Below are 17,640 nucleotides of genomic sequence, written 5' to 3'. Positions count from 1 at the left end.
TACGCATAATTGTGTAGTATAAAAACTGAAATAATAATAATAATAAGATAGAAAGATTATTTGTCAAAGACCATACAAAGTTGAGGAGAAATAATCGGATACCAAATTATTAAGCGTCAGCCAAAGAAATTATGTGTAGGTACCTAGAAGCAAACACTTTAAAAACCATTCCCTCTAAGTATTTTATTATTTATTTGTGTAAATACATATTTAGTACCTATTCTTCAGTTATAAAGCAATATAAATCATCATAAATAGTGATACTAACAGTTATTAATAATACAAGTTTCAGACATTACACTCACTTGACAATAATCTCAAATCTAAACAAATTACCACAAGGAACACATTAAGCCACCCTCTTGATCTTGTTACTCGCTAAGTAGCCAGATTATCATAAAACAACGATAAACGACCATTTGTCCAGTAAATAAACCGACAAATAAAATATCAGTATAAATATCCCCCCAATGCCCCTGCTAATGTATCGCACAATGGTGCGAATCGCTGCCAAAATGGACAAAATGAATAGACGCGTATTACCGACGTGTCAAATGACCCGGAACGTGCATTTAGTTTTGTTTATATGTTTGCGTGATGGGGAAGTTTAGCAGTTTGTGAGATTATGCGTAAAATTGAGACCCTTCAGTATAATGTACCGTGATGGTATTTAGGTTATAAAATAACTTAGTTAGGTTACTTTTAGGGGAGTTTTAGTTAGTAAGCTACCTATAGTCCGTTACATTTGGATCAAAATATGTTGCAGTTCATGCATTAAGATTTAGCTTTATTTACTCTATAATACATAATAACAAATAACACAATATTACTATGAGTATAATAATTAAATTAACACATGAGTTAGTGATGAGTTATTTCTGCCTGAGTTTAAGTTTAAATAAACTTTGGTTTACAACTCTACACATGCAAAGTTTTTTTTCGAACTCTGAAAAATGAAGTACTTACAAATGTCAAAAGACGAACTCCTAAAACTACAACTTCCAAAAACACGATTCACTTAAAAAACAAATCTACCTATTAATCAAATCATTTTTCCATCGCACCCCATCGCATTGTACAAACAAACAACGCAATTAAATTAAACCGAGCAGATGTTCAAACACAGAACCAACACATACTTACTCTGTTCCATTAACGTCTGTTTTCAATTAGCCCATCTATTATTTACAATCAGTTTTCTACAATTTACAATTGCGTGTACAATTGACGATTGGAAATATTGTAAAGAAATCGATCGTAAATTGTATTTAGAATTGACATTTAGATCATTATTTTTTCCGCCGCGTTTCACTTATGGACCATAGGGACGTTAAAAATATTGAACTTTTCGACTAATTTACGTTTCTGTGTCAGCTTTAAGCCCACAATTGACAGGAAGCGGCGCAGGATCTAGAAAATTGTTTCGGAGGCCAAGATCCAATTCCTCTTTGGATCGCCATATTAGTTAGTCAGGTATCGACTAATTAGTTTTTCAAATCGAAATGTAGTTAATATACATGTTAAAGCTAGTAATTGTATTTTTATTGTACTGTTTTGTTTTTGTATTGTATTCCAATAAATTGCCTACTACTCTCTCTTCATTTCATGTAATCTTTTATAAGTAAACCGTACATAGATAATGTGTATGACTGAGGTCACGTTGGTTAAGCATTTGAAAAAATGTACGTTCCACCATTTTATCTAACTTACACGAAAGTCAGTATGAATACAGACAAAACGGTTCATTCAAACTATCATGCACACATCGCACACTTTCATTCAAGCATTCCATCCACATTAAATTGTAAAGGAAAAGCAAGCCTCGTTCAAAAGGTATTTCCCATAAAATGGTGTCTTCAACAATTGGAGTCTTTTGAATGCGAAATCATACCTTTAGAAATCGTGTTTTATGATAAAAATGCAGTAAGTTATGGCAGATAGGGCATGGTTGTTAGCTGACGTTAGGGTTGCGGTGTGAATACGAGTCCAAACCAAATGTCATGTGTTGTAACACTTGTAACTAAAATAACGAGAGTCGACATAAAGAGAGGCTTCAAACAATATAGACCGTAGAATTTCGTCGGTCATCGCATCCCGGGCGAATACACGTAAAGTGGCAAAGAGCGGTGTGTAATGAACCCTCGTAGACGTCAGCTGTTGCTTCGTTCGTTGGTGGTTTAAGGAAAACAGCTAACCAAACACGAAAAAAAAATCGCATCCCGATTGTAATGGTCATTGATTCTCATAACAAATATGATCAATTGACGTAATAAAAACGTTGTATAGGTATCTGCATCGTCTTAATTAGGTATGTAATGTACTTAACTAAATTTGAATGACTGATTCTATTGTCAAATTATTAATGTGAAACTACAACTACCAGTTACACGAAGCTTGTTAAAAAGCGGCCAAGTGCGAGTCGTACTCGCCCATGAAGGGTTCCGTATTTAGGCGATTTATGACGTATAAAAAAAAACTACTTACTAGATCTCGTTCAAACCAATTTTCGGTGGAAGTTTACATGGTAATGTACATCATATATTTTTTTTTGTATTATCATTCTCTTATTTTAGAAGTTACAGGGGGGGGGGACACACATTTTACCACTTTGGAAGTGTCTCTCGCGCAAACTATTCAGTTTAGAAAAAAATGATATTAGAAACCTCAATATCATTTTTGAAGACCTATCCATAGATACCCCACACGTATGGGTTTGATGAAAAAAAAAATTTTGAGTTTCAGTTCGAAGTATGGGGAACCCCAAAAATTTATTGTTTTTTTTTCTATTTTTGTGTGAAAATCTTAATGCGGTTCACAGAATACATCTACTTACCAAGTTTCAACAGTATAGTTCTTATAGTTTCGGAGAAAAGTGGCTGTGACATACGGACGGCCAGACAGACGGACAGACGGACAGACAGACAGACAAACATGACGAATCTATAAGGGTTCCGTTTTTTGCCATTTGGCTACGGAACCCTAAAAAGGTTAGAAAAAAAAACTTAGTGATCTTCACTAATAAAAGCTACAAAAGCGGCCAAGTGCGAGTCGGACTCGCCCATGAAGGGTTCCGTATTTAGGCGATTTATGACGTATAAAAAAAAACTACTTACTAGATCTCGTTCAAACCAATTTTCGGTGGAAGTTTACATGGTAATGTACATCATATATTTTTTTTAGTTTTATCATTCTCTTATTTTAGAAGTTACAGGGGGGGGGACACACATTTTACCACTTTGGAAGTGTCTCTCGCGCAAACTATTCAGTTTAGAAAAAAATGATATTAGAAACCTCAATATCATTTTTGAAGACCTATCCATAGATACCCCACACGTATGGGTTTGATGAAAAAAAATTTTTTGAGTTTCAGTTCGAAGTATGGGGAACCCCAAAAATTTATTGTTTTTTTTCTATTTTTGTGTGAAAATCTTAATGCGGTTCACAGAATACATCTACTTACCAAGTTTCAACAGTATAGTTCTTATAGTTTCGGAGAAAAGTGGCTGTGACATACGGACGGACAGACAGACGGACAGACGGACAGACAGACAGACAGACATGACGAATCTATAAGGGTTCCATTTTTTGCCATTTGGCTACGGAACCCTAAAAAAGGTTAGAAAAAAAAACTTAGTGATCTTCACTAATAAAAGCTACAAAAAGTACATTCCCTAGCAAAACCAGTAGCAAAATTCAACTCCTAAAAGTTTCATATAGTTCCGCGACAAGTTGATTTTGTGCAGATACCCTTTCCGATGCTTATTTTGGCGTCGAAATACGTCCTTAAAATGTCTTTCGGAAAACTCTTCCTGCGTCCTGGTCCGTCCCATATTCAGCACACAACTTTTGGCCCATTTGCGATGTGTTTGAATATACAGAGATATCACCTTTGCAAACATATTCTTACCGTTCCCGCAACCAATCTAACATCTACCCCTTTCAATTTAGAGTAGAATTTCCCTTGTCAGTTACAGATATGCCCGAAAATGTTATTTGGTTCCTTCATACATGGAAAAAGCTGGATTCTCGCAGTGCGATTCATCCATCATTCATTCGCCGCGTGAAAGACGTCTGTGACGATTATATTATGACGTTCGCTTCAGCAATAGCTTTGCTGCTGGCGTCAGCCTTACAACCATTACAATACATACCTTTTTCGATTGTGCGAATGTGTTGCAAACTTTGCTAAGCTTTAGACGATTTTGTATGCAATTACCAATCCAAATAGACTTATGTAGATAGACGTTCGCAAGCGATTTCAACGCTTCTGTTAAAGAGTGTAGGTGTTCAAATCGTGTGAGACAATATTAAGGTAAAGTCGTTATGGGTTTGTTCTAAACGTATAACGAAGCTGTGATAATACCTTCAGTTACTCGACAGGATTGCATCTAAATCCACGCACGTCTATACTTGAACTCTATATCTGTACAAATAAGGTTGATAAAGCTTTGTCAGTTTTCCACGTATGGTTTAGAGTTGGCATTGTGGAGTTGGGGAGATGTTTTGGACGGTGATGGCGCGATTGTCGCGAAACGTTCCGTTCGACACATCTGATTGTTCTCAAGCGAGGTAGTGATTAAAACTAGTTCTAAATCGATAATTACAAAGTTTGACTGTTACTGCGACTGCAAAGCATACATGTATAACATTATGTTAGCTAGTGTAATCACTACATAGTATAAAACAAAGCCTCTTCCCGCTCTCTGTCCCTATGTATGCTTAGATCTTTAAAACTACGCAACGGATTTAGATGCGGTTATTTTTAATGTTGAAATAATTAGAAAATTAAACACTGGCCACACAAATACCTATTTGTCTAGTTTTAGGTTTCAATATTGCCACCAAGAGATGGCGCCTCTTTCTATGCGTTTCGTTGAGCGAACATGGCGGACAAGTATTCTTGTATGTGCATCGGTCTTATGAGAAAATAAATCTTTCAAGTGATTTTACCTTGTTTCTCTGGAACCAAAGCCCATAATCCAACTAGATAGAGTGATTCAAAAGGAAAGTTTGTGTGTAATTTGTAAACCCGTGCGAAGCCGGGGCGGGTCACTAGTTAATATATATTGCCAAAAAAGCTTAAGTTTTATCAAAAGTGGCCAATAAAGGATGACTCACGCTAGACCAGGCCGGAGCCGGGCCGGAGCTACCGGCGCTTCGTTTTCTATGGAAAGCACCACGTGATCACCGATCAGCCGTCATAGAAAATGACATGTCGGATGCCTCGGCCCGTGCGCGGCCCGGTCTAGCGTGAGTCATCCTTTAGCCAACTGGGCGTTTCTCCAGAAACTTCCTGCCTCCCACAGCTATTGTGGAAGTCGCCTGCGGTATTTCGAACCAATACCTTCAAACCTTCAAGAAAAGAGCTTACTACCATTCTAAATGCCTGCAGGCTGCAACGCACATACGAGTCATACGACCCCTCTGGTGTTGCGTCGGTGGCGCAATGGGCTACAGTAATCGCTTACCATCAGGCGATTGGTCTGCTCGTTTACCTAAAAAAAAACCTCATTTGCATCACGCAAAGTTTGAAAACAAGTTGTTGATAAATCGGGCTCCCTAACATCTACTTACTGGCTATTCCGCCGTTCAGAAAACCTTGTCACGAGCCGAGTTATTTCTATAATAGAGCATCACGTGTCAGGGGAGGGTTGACTCGTTTGTTCTAGAGGTTTCTTCAATTAAGTTTAAAGGTTAACGGCAGATTGGCATAGATTGGAGTAAGTAGTAGGTTAAGATGGCGATCCATTAGAAAACTTCATTTTTAAAATTCCATGACATACATAATTATTTTACCTCTAAGCATAAAATAATAACTTTAACAAACGCTGTAAAATTTGTCCGTTGCAATAAAAACATAGTTTTAATATGAGTGAAAAGTGACGTCGCACGCCCTCTCGTAGAAGTCCTGCGAATCTTGACACGGCCGTATAAAGTCAAACCTTTAACACCAACACCAACACAGATGGCGCTAGTAGTATCTTAACAGCACGAACTGTAGGGAACGGCGAGTAGCCTAATACATAACTCTAATGCGTCGCTAAGCGATGGCATCCCGGACACGTTTTCATGTTTTCTCGAACGAAAAGAAAAATAGGTACTAACAAAGTAGAACGATATAAGTAGTGTGTCTGTTTTTAATACCTCTCGCGTCGAATGATGGTCCCTATGCAGTTCCTTCAAGTCTGTTTTGGTTGTTGTTACTGTGAAAACGCTCTGCGGTGGGTCACAAATCTGTTCGATTGTACTTGATTGTACCTTACCGTCCTTTCCTTATTAGAGTCTGTGCGGAAAGAGAAGAGTCGTGAAATGTATGGGATCCAATACATTCTACGACTCTTCTCTTTCCGCACAGACTCTACCTACACATATCTCGTATAACATATAAATGTCTGGGTGACCGAGCTTCGCTCGGAAAACATATAATAACTCGGAAATGCGCGTTTTTCCATAGATAAGACCTAGCTAGATCGATTTTTCGCCCCCGAAAACCCCTATATACCAAATTTCATCGAAATCGTTAGAGCCGTTTCCGTGATCCCCGAAATATATATATATATATATATATATATATATATATATATATATAAATAAATAAACAAGAATTGCTCGTTTAAAGGTATTAGATAGATAGATTAGATATATCTACATAATATAACTGTTAACACTAGGTAGCACTTTTCTTTAACAAGCTCACAATTGGCTACTTTCCTACTAGTCAAATCAGCTTATTTTTTAACCGCCTTCAAAAAAAAGGAGGTTCTCAGTTTGACCCGTATGTATGTATGTATGTATGTATGTATGTATGTATGTATGTATGTATGTATATTTGTTCGCGATTATCTCGCGTTTGGCTGAACCGATTTTGATGCGGTTTTCAGAAAAGTGTTTGTTACATTCTGGAGAAGGTTTTAGTATACATAGATCTGAGCTGATGCTGAACCCTGGCTGTACCTAGTGGAACTCAGGTTTGGTGCAACATAGGCCCACGCTGTTTTGGTCATCCGACACGCCTTGATGAGCACTTGGGAGAGCAGTACCCAAGATAGAGCTGATGCTGAACCCTGGACGTACCTAGTGGAACTTAGGTTTGGTGCAACATAGGCCCACGCTGTTTTGGTCATCCGACGCGTCTTGATGAGCACTTGGAAGAGCAGTACCCAAGATAGAGCTGATGCTGAACCCTGGATGTACCTAGTGGAACTCAGGTTTGGTGCAACATAGGCCCACGCTGTTTTGGTCATCCGACGCGTCTTGATGAGCACTTGGCAGAGCAGTACCCAAGATAGAGCTGATGCTGAACCCTGGCTGTACCTAGTGGAACTCAGTTCTGGTGCAATATAGGCCCACGCTGTTTTGGTCATCCGACACTCCTTGATGAGCACTTGGGAGAGCAGTACCCAAGATAGAGCTGATGCTGAACCCTGGATGTACGTAGTGGAACTCAGGTTTGGTGCAACATAGGCCCACGCTGTTTTGGTCATCCGACACGCCTTGATGAGCACTTGGGAGAGCAGTACCCAAGATAGAGCTGATGCTGAACCCTGGATGTACGTAGTGGAACTCAGGTTTGGTGCAACATAGGCCCACGCTGTTTTGGTCATCCGACGCGTCTTGATGAGCACTTGAAAGAGCAGTACCCAAGATAGAGTTGATGCTGAACTCTGGCTGTACCTAGTGGAACTCAGGTTTGGTGCAACATAGGCCCACGCTATTTTGGTCATCTGTCACATCTTGATGAGCACTTGGGAGAGTAGTGCCCAAGATGGAGCTGATGCTGAACTCTGGATGTACCTAGTGGAACTCAGGTTTAGTTCAACATAGGCCCACGCTGTCTTGGTCATCCGACGCGTCTTGATGAGCACTTGGGAGAGCAGTACCCAAGATAGAGCTGATGCTAAACCCTGGATGTACCTAGTGGAACTCAGGTTTGGTGCAACATAGGCCCACGATGTTTTGGTCATCCGACGCGTCTTGATGAGCACTTGGAAGAGCAGTACCCAAGATAGAGCTGATGCTGAACCCTGGATGTACCTAGTGGAACTCAGGTTTGGTGCAACATAGGCCCAAGCTATTTTGGTCATCTGTCACATCTTGATGAGCACTTGGGAGAGCAGTACCCACGATATAGCTGATGCTGAACCCTGGCTGTACCTAGTGGAACTCAGGTTTGGTGCAACAAAGGCCCACGCTATTTTGGTCATCCGTCACATCTTGATGAGCACTTGGGAGAGCAGTACCCTAGATATAACTGATGGTGAACACTGGCTGTACCTAGTGGAACTCAGATTTGGTACAACATAGGCACACTTTGTTTTGGTTAGCCGACTTATCGTCATGTGCCTATGTTGCAGAGTTCCACTAGGTGGGTCGATCAACTATTTTCTAACCGCCTTTAAAAAAAGGAAGTTCTCAGTTTGACCCGTATGTTTGTATGTATGTTTCTTAAGATTATCTCGTGTTTGACTGAACCGATTTTGATGCCGTTTTCAGAAAAGTGTTTGTTACATTCTGGAGAAAGTTTTAGTGTACAGTACATGGATGGTTAGAAAAACCAATTGGATCCGGTAGGTGGCGATGCTATCGGTATACCTACCATCAAATTTAAGTTGCTGAATCCGATTTAGATAAAATAGTGGCAGTGGGAGTCGGATTCGGATTCGGACTGGGAATGGGAGTGGGACTGGGACTGGAAGTGGGAGTGGCAGTGGGAGTAGGGGCAATATTAATACAAATCGTTTAGCACCGAAACGTCATCTTATGTTTTGTCGCGATTATCATCGAGTTAGGCCATCAGTTCAGCAACATTAGTAGGTAAGCAGTTACTTCCTAGCCCAAAACTAAATGGAGATCCTAACAAACAAGTATTTTAGCCCAAAACCTAAAATAAATGAAGTACCTATCACTAAAAATTAAAAATTAAATTAAATTTGTAAATAAAAAAGAATAAAAAAATTAAAAATAAACAAAAAGAAAACCAAAACAAAATAACTTAATACTAAATTACACTAAAACTAAATGGAGAGCCTAATGAACTAGTATTTTAGCCCAAAACCTAAAATAAATGATTGACCTATCACTAAAAAGTAAAAAATAAAATAAAATAAATAAAAAACTTAAAAATAACCAAAAAGAAAACCAAAACAAAATAACTTAATATAAATTCTTTTTTTAAAAAAAGGGAACCGCCTTCAAAAAACCAACCCACTGAAAAGCATAAAATAATTTTTATATGGTACCCCTATACATGTCCAGTCCCTATATCCCGTCGTAAAGCAAATTTCTGCTAAAAAGTAATTAATACCTAATAACAAGAAAATTAATAATCATCCGGGTAATTACTTAGTTTTTGAAGGCGGTGCCAAACCAACAAAAACATTCTTTGATACCAATCAGAAAAAAAATACGAGTATGTATGTAGTACCTACAAGAACTAAATTAATGAGTAAACTAAGTATGTATTTATAATGCAAGTACGTGCAGCGTTCTTCGTTGTCTAAAATATCGGTTCTCTAAAATTTTGGTTTGGCACCGACTTCAAAAACGAAGTAATTACCCGGATGATTATAAATTTTCTTGTTATTAGGCATTAATTACTTTTTAGCAGAAATTTGCTTTACGACGGGATATAGGGACTGGACATGTATAGGGGTACCATATAAAAATTATTTTATGCTTTTCAGTGGGTTGGTTTTTTGAAGGCGGTTCCCTTTTTTTAATTAGAACTGTCAAAACGATTTGCTAATGAAAACATGTGTAGTGATTTCACAGTCAACTCACCTACTTTTTATACTTCCATCCGATTTATTAAATAGAAATTGTGTTTAAAAATAACTGCTATCTATGTTTTTCTAATAATTATCTGGTGCTTTATTTCGTACACGGTGCCAAATAATTTAATTTAAGTAGAGGTAAGTACCCAATTGCAGAGTCACTCTTCAAAAAAACATGACACCCCTAAGAAAAACATCTGAATCAATTACCACTGACGTCATCAATCTGCGAATCGTCGCGTCACGCCTCGCTCGCGTCATTTGGCGTCATCTCGAAGCGTTACCGCGTCATCGTCATGGAGCGATCGTTGTGTCCCTTGGTTGTATACAGACATATTTGCGTAGATGCCGCATGTACTGAATGGACACTATGTTGTGCCCATTGAAGCCTCAGCGAAAAGCCTTGGTGGAGCAAAATATTATACCTAATAAAAGCTTTATGTTTATTACTAAGTAAGTACCTATTTAATTGTAATCTATTTAGTTTTTTCGAACTAGATTGGAATAAAAAAATCAAAGTGGAAAAAAGGCTATCAGGCTATTGAAAACATGCAAAATAGGTAAAATGGGAGCCAAAATAAAGTTATTAAAACATAATCTCCATTAGGTACTTTCCTTTTGTCTATTCGTAACAACGGGTTTTTGGACTCATGTCATATGTATTAATTGATCGTTTGATAACCTTTGTTTGACATATTCGCAAAATATATTATTTTATTATTCTCTTAATCAAACGTCATAATATAATAAAATTATTACCTATCTTTTTATACGTAAATGTATTAGCAAATTAATCCGGCGCGAGATCACGATGCGTAGTCAATTAAAATGTATGTCTGTGTCTTAACAACTCCATTTTGAGAGGGAAATATTTTGTTCCCGTTTGTCATTCAGTGTTTTGATAGACTTTAAGTAACGTGGGAAGATTGGGCACGTGACCATCATGGTCACAGTTTTAAGCAGTTTTGAGGGTTGATACCCATTCGATTTGGCATATTAGACAGAGATGTACAAAATGGTTTTAAAAAAGCATTTAAATACAAAATGCAAAATACTTTTCAGATTTACTATTTCAAATGCAAAATACCAAATAGTTTTGCGTTATGTATTTCAAATGCTAAATGCAAAATAGGTATTTTCAAAATACTTTTTCAAAATAAAATACCTTTTGACCAAATCTCAGATATTTTTATTTATTTTAGGTATTTGTCATGAGAAATAGAGACACAATGCCGAGCCGAACAAAAACGTCTAATAACATGGCACCTTATGCATGACATTTTGGTCATATTTATCAGTACGCGTATCAATAAATTCTGTTATTAATAATAATAATACTTTGTCTAATAGCGAAGAGTCTCGACCAACATCTTGAGAGACTCTCGCTAGGTGGTTGGATCAAGGGTCAGATGCAGAAGGCGGTGATCTTGGACACGGCGCGGATAGTCCGCCGGTTCCTCTCTCTGTGGCCCTGACCACCGCCAGCTTGGGCCTTGCCCCGCTTCTGGCGGCACCCTAGGTTAGGTTTTTTTATAATATTTTTATATTGTTTTTGTAAGTGTTTTTATATTTCAATTTTATATCCATATTGTAATAAAACCTAACTTAAGACGAAAAATGAATAAAGAGAATAATACTCACTTAAAATAATCTAAAAAGCTAGACTAACGAAAAGAGAGCCATGGCTCCATTTTGTGACTTGTGTGGCCATTTATTTCGGTTGATTGTGCATCTAGTTCTTATTTTATTATTATTACACTTTTCTTTTATTAATAACAACTGGACTGGTATTTTTAAAAAGTGAAAGAAATAAACATCAATTTTTATTTATTACGCTTTTTAACAATACCTGGCGCTGGCGCCAGGCGCTAGCAGGCGCCTCTATCGGTCAAATTCGGCAATACAAGCGTCATTCGTTCATTTCATTTTGTGTGACTGGTAATGTTGGCTAAACTTAATCACAAAGTATTTTGCATTTAGAAATGAATATTAAAAATGCAAAATACATCTCGAAAAGTATTTCAAATAAAATACAAAATGTTTTTTACTAAAAGGCATTTAAATGCAAAATACAAAATAGGTATTTTGCATTTTGTATTTGCATTTTAAATAGAGGTATTTCAAATAAATCGCATCTCTGATATTAGATACGTAATTTCGTAAGAAGTAGTCACTGCAATTAATTTAGGTATACTTATTGCATAAAACAAATTAATATTTTTAATGTTTAAACCATAAACAATTTCTAATAGTTTAGTTAGGCGCATTTATTTGTCTTGGCGCCCTTTTCCCTACTTAGGTCACAAACATAATATTTGGCTGAAGCAGGATAAGTTTCCATTTCAAATTCAAATTCAAAATATAGGTACTTTATTCAACAATAACTTGATAATTTGACTTGATTTATTTTAATATTATTATGGAATAATAACATCAATAAATTGCTCTGATAATTAGCTTAAGATAATATATAATGTTACGATTCATAAGTGCTTGTTGCTAGGCCTACAGGAATAAAGTATATTTTGAACTTTGAACTCCATGTAGGCCTAGCAACAAGCACTTATGAATAGTAATTAGGTATTACATTACCTATATTATCTTAATCTAATTATCAGAGCAATTTATTGATGTTAATATTTTTCCATAATAACATTGGATTATTATACAGATCAAATTTAACACTAAGAATTTCACAAAAAGATCGTCATTCATTTTTCGTATGGCTAATACTTAAAATTACCGAGAATTCCATACCAAATTCGATTTGGAGATTCCGCAACCGGTACATAATTATTGTTATAGGACTTGACCGTTTGTGTAATTGGGAATATTAATCTGCTCATTCCAAAATGAGCCCTTAGTGTAAGGCCTGAGTGGACGCTCGAAGCGGAGCGTTCGGCGGGGCGTGCAACGTGGCGTCGGGCTCACAAGTGATTTGAGCAGCGTGCACTAAGGCCGCTACTATACGTTTGCATTTGTTTAACATGCACGCCGCACGCCCCGCCCCGCTGCACGCCCAACTCAAGCGTCCACTCAGGACTTACACTTAAGTGTGAGTGATCTCGCAGATGAAAACAGCAGTGGTGTTGCACTCGAAGTCGTTGAGCAGTCCGTCGCGGGCTATGGAGCCGCAGAACTCGATCCCGAACGCGTTGTTCGGCTCGTTTGGACTCCATGTTGAGAAACCGGCGTCGGTTAGTGTCTCTCCTGTGACATAAAAATAAAAGCAAATAGTCAATATCTCTCTCACGAAAAGAACAGATAAGTACAGCCTATAATTTAGAGAATAATTTTTCACGACGGAAAACTCTTTACTGATCTCAGATGAGCAAGGTAAAAGATTCACAATGACGATAACGTGCGAACCTATAACATAGGTTACTTAATGTATATTAACGACATAATAAACGAAACGGCAAAAAACTAAAATACTTAATGAAAGATATATCTTTATAACAACCACATATTGATAAACCATATTGCAGTTACAATTATCCCCTCAACTGTCGAAAGGTCCCTTGGACCCTGCAGTTTTGAAACTACAGCTACAAAGAAAAAGATTAAATTCTTTCCACAGCTGAGGGGCTATCAACCCTATTGACTAAATAGCTCATTTAGACGGCGCGCGAACTCGTATACGATTTTAGTTACATTGCGGACTATTGAGGTTACATCAATTCAGCCGACCGATCAAATGACGCAATGTAATGAAACTCGCATGCGAGTTCTCGTACCGTCTAAATGAGCCCTATTGTCAATGCCAACCCCCGCATGACCACGACCACACGATAAAAAGACGACTCACCAAAAATTGTCAACCACTCTCCATTCCTTGCATGCTCATTCCAGTCCCAAAAGCCAATCATAGCAACATGAGGGTATTTCACCCGCAACGGCCGCAACGTGTTCTCAGGGTACTTCGCAAACAAGTCCTTCAGGACTTGGGACTCTATAGGGCTGTTGATGATGGCAAGATGGCTTCCTTCAGAGAAGCAGGCGGCGGCGGCCTGGTGCCAGGTCCGGGGGAGCTGGTGGAACTTGTAGCAGCTGCCGGTGCGTGGCTCCAGGTGGTACTCTGTAGTACATAACCGACATTTGATTGTCTGTGTATGTTGAAGTGATTAACACTAACTAAAATAATAGGTTATCCAAATCACAAGAAATCGACTTTGTCTCCGGAATTAAGAAACTTAATTTTAACCTTTTGGCGATTTTGACGACGTGCTCTTAAATCTCTTAAGTGGCTCGTGAAATTTATCTAAGTACCTACATACTATCGCATATCATAATTTCACATCTTACTTATACGCAATTTTTATTGTTACTGGTTCTTTTGCCGTGTAGAGAAAGTTTCGAAGTTCCTTTTCGTAAAATTGTAAAATCTATTCTTTTCCTTATTGACAGCCCAAGTTCTTCTCAGTACAAAAGAAAGGATACGAGTAGACAGTGCAAAAGTTGACGCAAGCTATTATCGTCGCGATTCTTTTGTCATCTAAGGTAATTTTCGAAGTTAATTTACCTATAATTCTGAAACCTACCATTGTCCGTAGTGCTACACTTGTTGACAGTCATCTTAGAGCTCTTCTTAGTACAAAAGAAAGGATAAACGGCGCTACAGCTGACATCAGCTACTTCGCCCTCGCCGTTCATGAACACGCAGTCTTCGTTGTTGTTCGCGTTGTCGGGCTGGTTGTCGGCCCAGCGGAGGGAGAGGTTACTCAATGATATACCTGAAACAGGGATTTAGGAATGTCTCTAAGGGCCACCCCACATCTGGCGTCTTTCGAGCGTCGGCGTCGGTCAGCGCTATGGAAAATGACGTCGCTGCGCAGTTGCGTCGACGTTGCGTCGACGTTGCGTCGACGTTGCGTCGACGTTGCGTCGACGTTGCGTCGACGTTGCGTCGAGCAGGGCCATAGAGTTGTAGACGCCGACGAGACGCCGACGCTCGAAAGACGGTAGATGTGGGGTGGCCCTAAATGTAAACTTGGCAAATGTTAATATTTAAAACCTTCGCGTTTTGAACACATATTAACTCACATTTATAGACGGGTCTAAAGCGAAATTTATTCAATTACCTTTATATACCTTTATATACCGACGTTTCGACACAGGTTTCCCTACATTTTGCTGGGCCATCAGTTAGCCACGACCATGACTAGTGAAACCTGTGTCGAAACGTCGGTATATAAAGGTAATTGAATAAATTTCGCGTTAGACCCGTCTATAAATGTTGGCAAATGTTGTAGACATGTGAATTCTGCATAAAATGTTTCTAAGACATTAATTGCTACAATCTGACTAAGATTCTTAACAGATGAGATTTTAGGAACACTATAGCTAGATTGCTGAGCGTGTGCCTAGCAAAAGATTGGTGTAGGTACCTACTTAAATTGGTATGCAGGGTGAATCCGCTGTGATTATGATTAATCTGCATAGGTAATTAGTCGTTTTAGGTAATGATAAATGTGATAACATTATAACGTACCTACACATTTAATCGTACCTACACACAACAAGCAAAACAAAATATGTAGAAACTACTTATGTGTGTAATCAGTGTTGGCCGAACCTTAATTGCAACTGACCATTAACCAGTACAGATTGAACCGAAAACCGTAAAGGACGGTTACAGTTTACGATTCAATTTATAATGGTTAATGGTAAAAAATGCTCAACTGCATTAACGTTTCGGCACTTTCGGCCAACACTGTGTGTAATAAGATGAAATAACGCCAAATAATTTCAGCTCAGCTAGACAGTAGGGCAAACCTTGGCTTATCGGTGATACTTGGTAATTCGGTGATGATGCGTTGTTATCTTACGCTGAGCTTACAATGCTGAAATGTAAGCAATTAAATCGCTGCCAACCCAATTGCAAGCATCAAAACTAACAGCTGCCAACAATTTTATAGCTCGCATTTCCTCATGGTGAGAACTGTGTAAGATTATAACGCAGTATCACCGAATTACCAAGTATCACCGATAAGCCAAGGTTTGCCCTACCTACCGTCTATAGTCATAAAGTGGCCTTTGGCGACGACGGCTTGTATCCCAGTGAACACCTTCCTCATGGTCAGCTGGTTCGCCGCCATTATGGCAATCATCGCTTTGGTAAGTTCACTGCTTGTAGGTGAAGCTAAAACGCCACCTGAGATAATATAAGGAATTTTGTTAATTGTGACTTGAGTTAAAGTCCTATACGAGTATGTCCCCTAGGTGAGGCAGTGGGCGTCCACAGTGTCGTCAATACGAATGCCACGAACGCCGCTAGGATTGTTTGTGATGACCACAGATATAGGAAGGAAGTATTATATGCTCTGTGATGATGACATATTCCTCTAGGCCAGCCCTAGGGATGTGGTCGGGTTCCCTTCTAAGAGTGTAGCCGATCCATGATCCTCCGTGTCTCGCATCCATATAACAGCACGCGTGCTTTTAACTTATCTTATTTAACCGCGGTTTTAAGAGTTAAATTGATAATACTAATGTAAGCTGGATATTTATTATTTTGGCTATATTAGCGAGAAAAGGAAGGCAAGAGAATCCAGGAATCTGTTTAACTTGTATCTATAAATTAAAACAAGTCTCCTTATCACCTTATTTTATTAAGTGAGAGCAACAATGCATGGAGACCGATGGAGATCCTTAAAATGAGGGATCAATTAAAAAAGAAGTACGGGGTATTACTGCAGCAGTTACCTTTATTGTGAGATGGTTTGCCTTTCCAAAGCTTGAAATACACAAAATGAAAAGTAATACCTTCAAGATGACATCGTAAGCGAGCTTCCTGCCAATCAGCCGGGACGATGTGCAGGCGCAGCCACGCGTCGATTTCCTGCACATACTCGTAGCCCATGATCGTGCCGGCTGCTTGCTCGCCTGCGAATTGACCTTTATATAGAGGTCAACCATTTCTAAAGTACAGGCTAAACTTTGCAGCGACTGAGTAGAAAAAAGCGAGGGAATGTTATTCTAAACGGCATAATTTAATGTAGACATTAATTTTGATATGGCACACTTTATTATTGAAGCGCTGGTGGCCTAGCGGTAAGAGCGTGCGACTTGCAATCCGGAGGTCGCGGGTTCGAACCCCGGCTCGTACCAATGAGTTTTTCGTAACTTATGTACGAAATATCATTTGATATTTACCAGTCGCTTTTCGGTGAAGGAAAACATCGTGAGGAAACCGGACTAATCCCAAACGGGCCTAGTTTACCCTCTGGGTGGAAGGTCAGATGGCAGTCGCTTTCGTAAAAACTAGTGCCCACGCCAATTACTGGGATAAGTTGCCAAGCGGACCCCAGGCTCCCATGAGCCGTGGCAAAATGCCGGGACAACGCGAGGAAGATGGCACACTTTATTATTGCAAGAAGCGCTGGTGGCCTAGCGGTAAGAGCGTGCGACTTGCAATCCGGAGGTCATGGGTTCGAACCGCGGCTCGTACCAATGAGTTTTTCGGAACTTATGTACGAAATATCATTTGATATTTACCAGTCGCTTTTCGGTGAAGGAAAACATCGTGAGGAAACCGGACTAATCCCAATAAGGGCTTAGTTTACCCTCTGGGTTGGAAGGTCAGATGGCAGTCGCTTTCGTAAAAACTAGTGCCCACGCCAATTCCTGGGATTAGTTGCCAAGCGGACCCCAGGCTCCCATGAGCCGTGGCAAAATGCCGGGACAACGCGAGAAAGATGACACTTTGTTATTGCAAATGCCATTCAGAGTTGTCTTGGTCCGACTCTAAACTTAATACGTACTTATTTAAATATGTTACATCCGTACGGATATGATGGTCGTTCTTGTCTACGTGACAGCGTGATAAAACGGTGTCCGTCACTTTCTTTCCCACGGTGTTAAACAG

The 17,640-nt window shown here is 39.0% G+C and overlaps 1 protein-coding gene across 1 annotated transcript; it reads right to left on the bottom strand.

Moving 5' to 3' along the window:
• Positions 1-12,822: 12,822 nt before the first annotated feature.
• On the bottom strand, positions 12,823-15,799 carry LOC134648216 (hemolymph lipopolysaccharide-binding protein-like). Its single transcript, XM_063502700.1, has 4 exons — positions 15,787-15,799; positions 14,315-14,506; positions 13,582-13,893; positions 12,823-12,983 (listed from the first exon to the last, which is right to left on the bottom strand). Exons 1-4 carry the CDS (start codon positions 15,797-15,799, stop codon positions 12,823-12,825), a joined length of 678 nt encoding a protein of 225 aa, XP_063358770.1.
• Between the last annotated feature and the right edge of the window lie 1,841 nt (positions 15,800-17,640).

The sequence above is a fragment of the Cydia amplana genome, chromosome 5, assembly GCF_948474715.1.
Source record: "Cydia amplana chromosome 5, ilCydAmpl1.1, whole genome shotgun sequence".
Lineage (NCBI taxonomy): Eukaryota > Metazoa > Arthropoda > Insecta > Lepidoptera > Tortricidae > Cydia > Cydia amplana.
This window is presented reverse-complemented; position numbering and strand designations above follow the sequence as displayed.

Bases quoted from the DNA above. Each gene is read 5' to 3' on its own strand.
- LOC134648216 (XM_063502700.1), bottom strand. The intron at 13,894-14,314 runs GTAGGTTTCAGA...AGTGTTAATCAC, and splicing joins GTGTAGCACTACGGACAATG to TTCAACATACACAGACAATC. The intron at 12,984-13,581 runs GTGAGTCGTCTT...TTTATGTCACAG, and splicing joins AGAGTGGTTGACAATTTTTG to GAGAGACACTAACCGACGCC.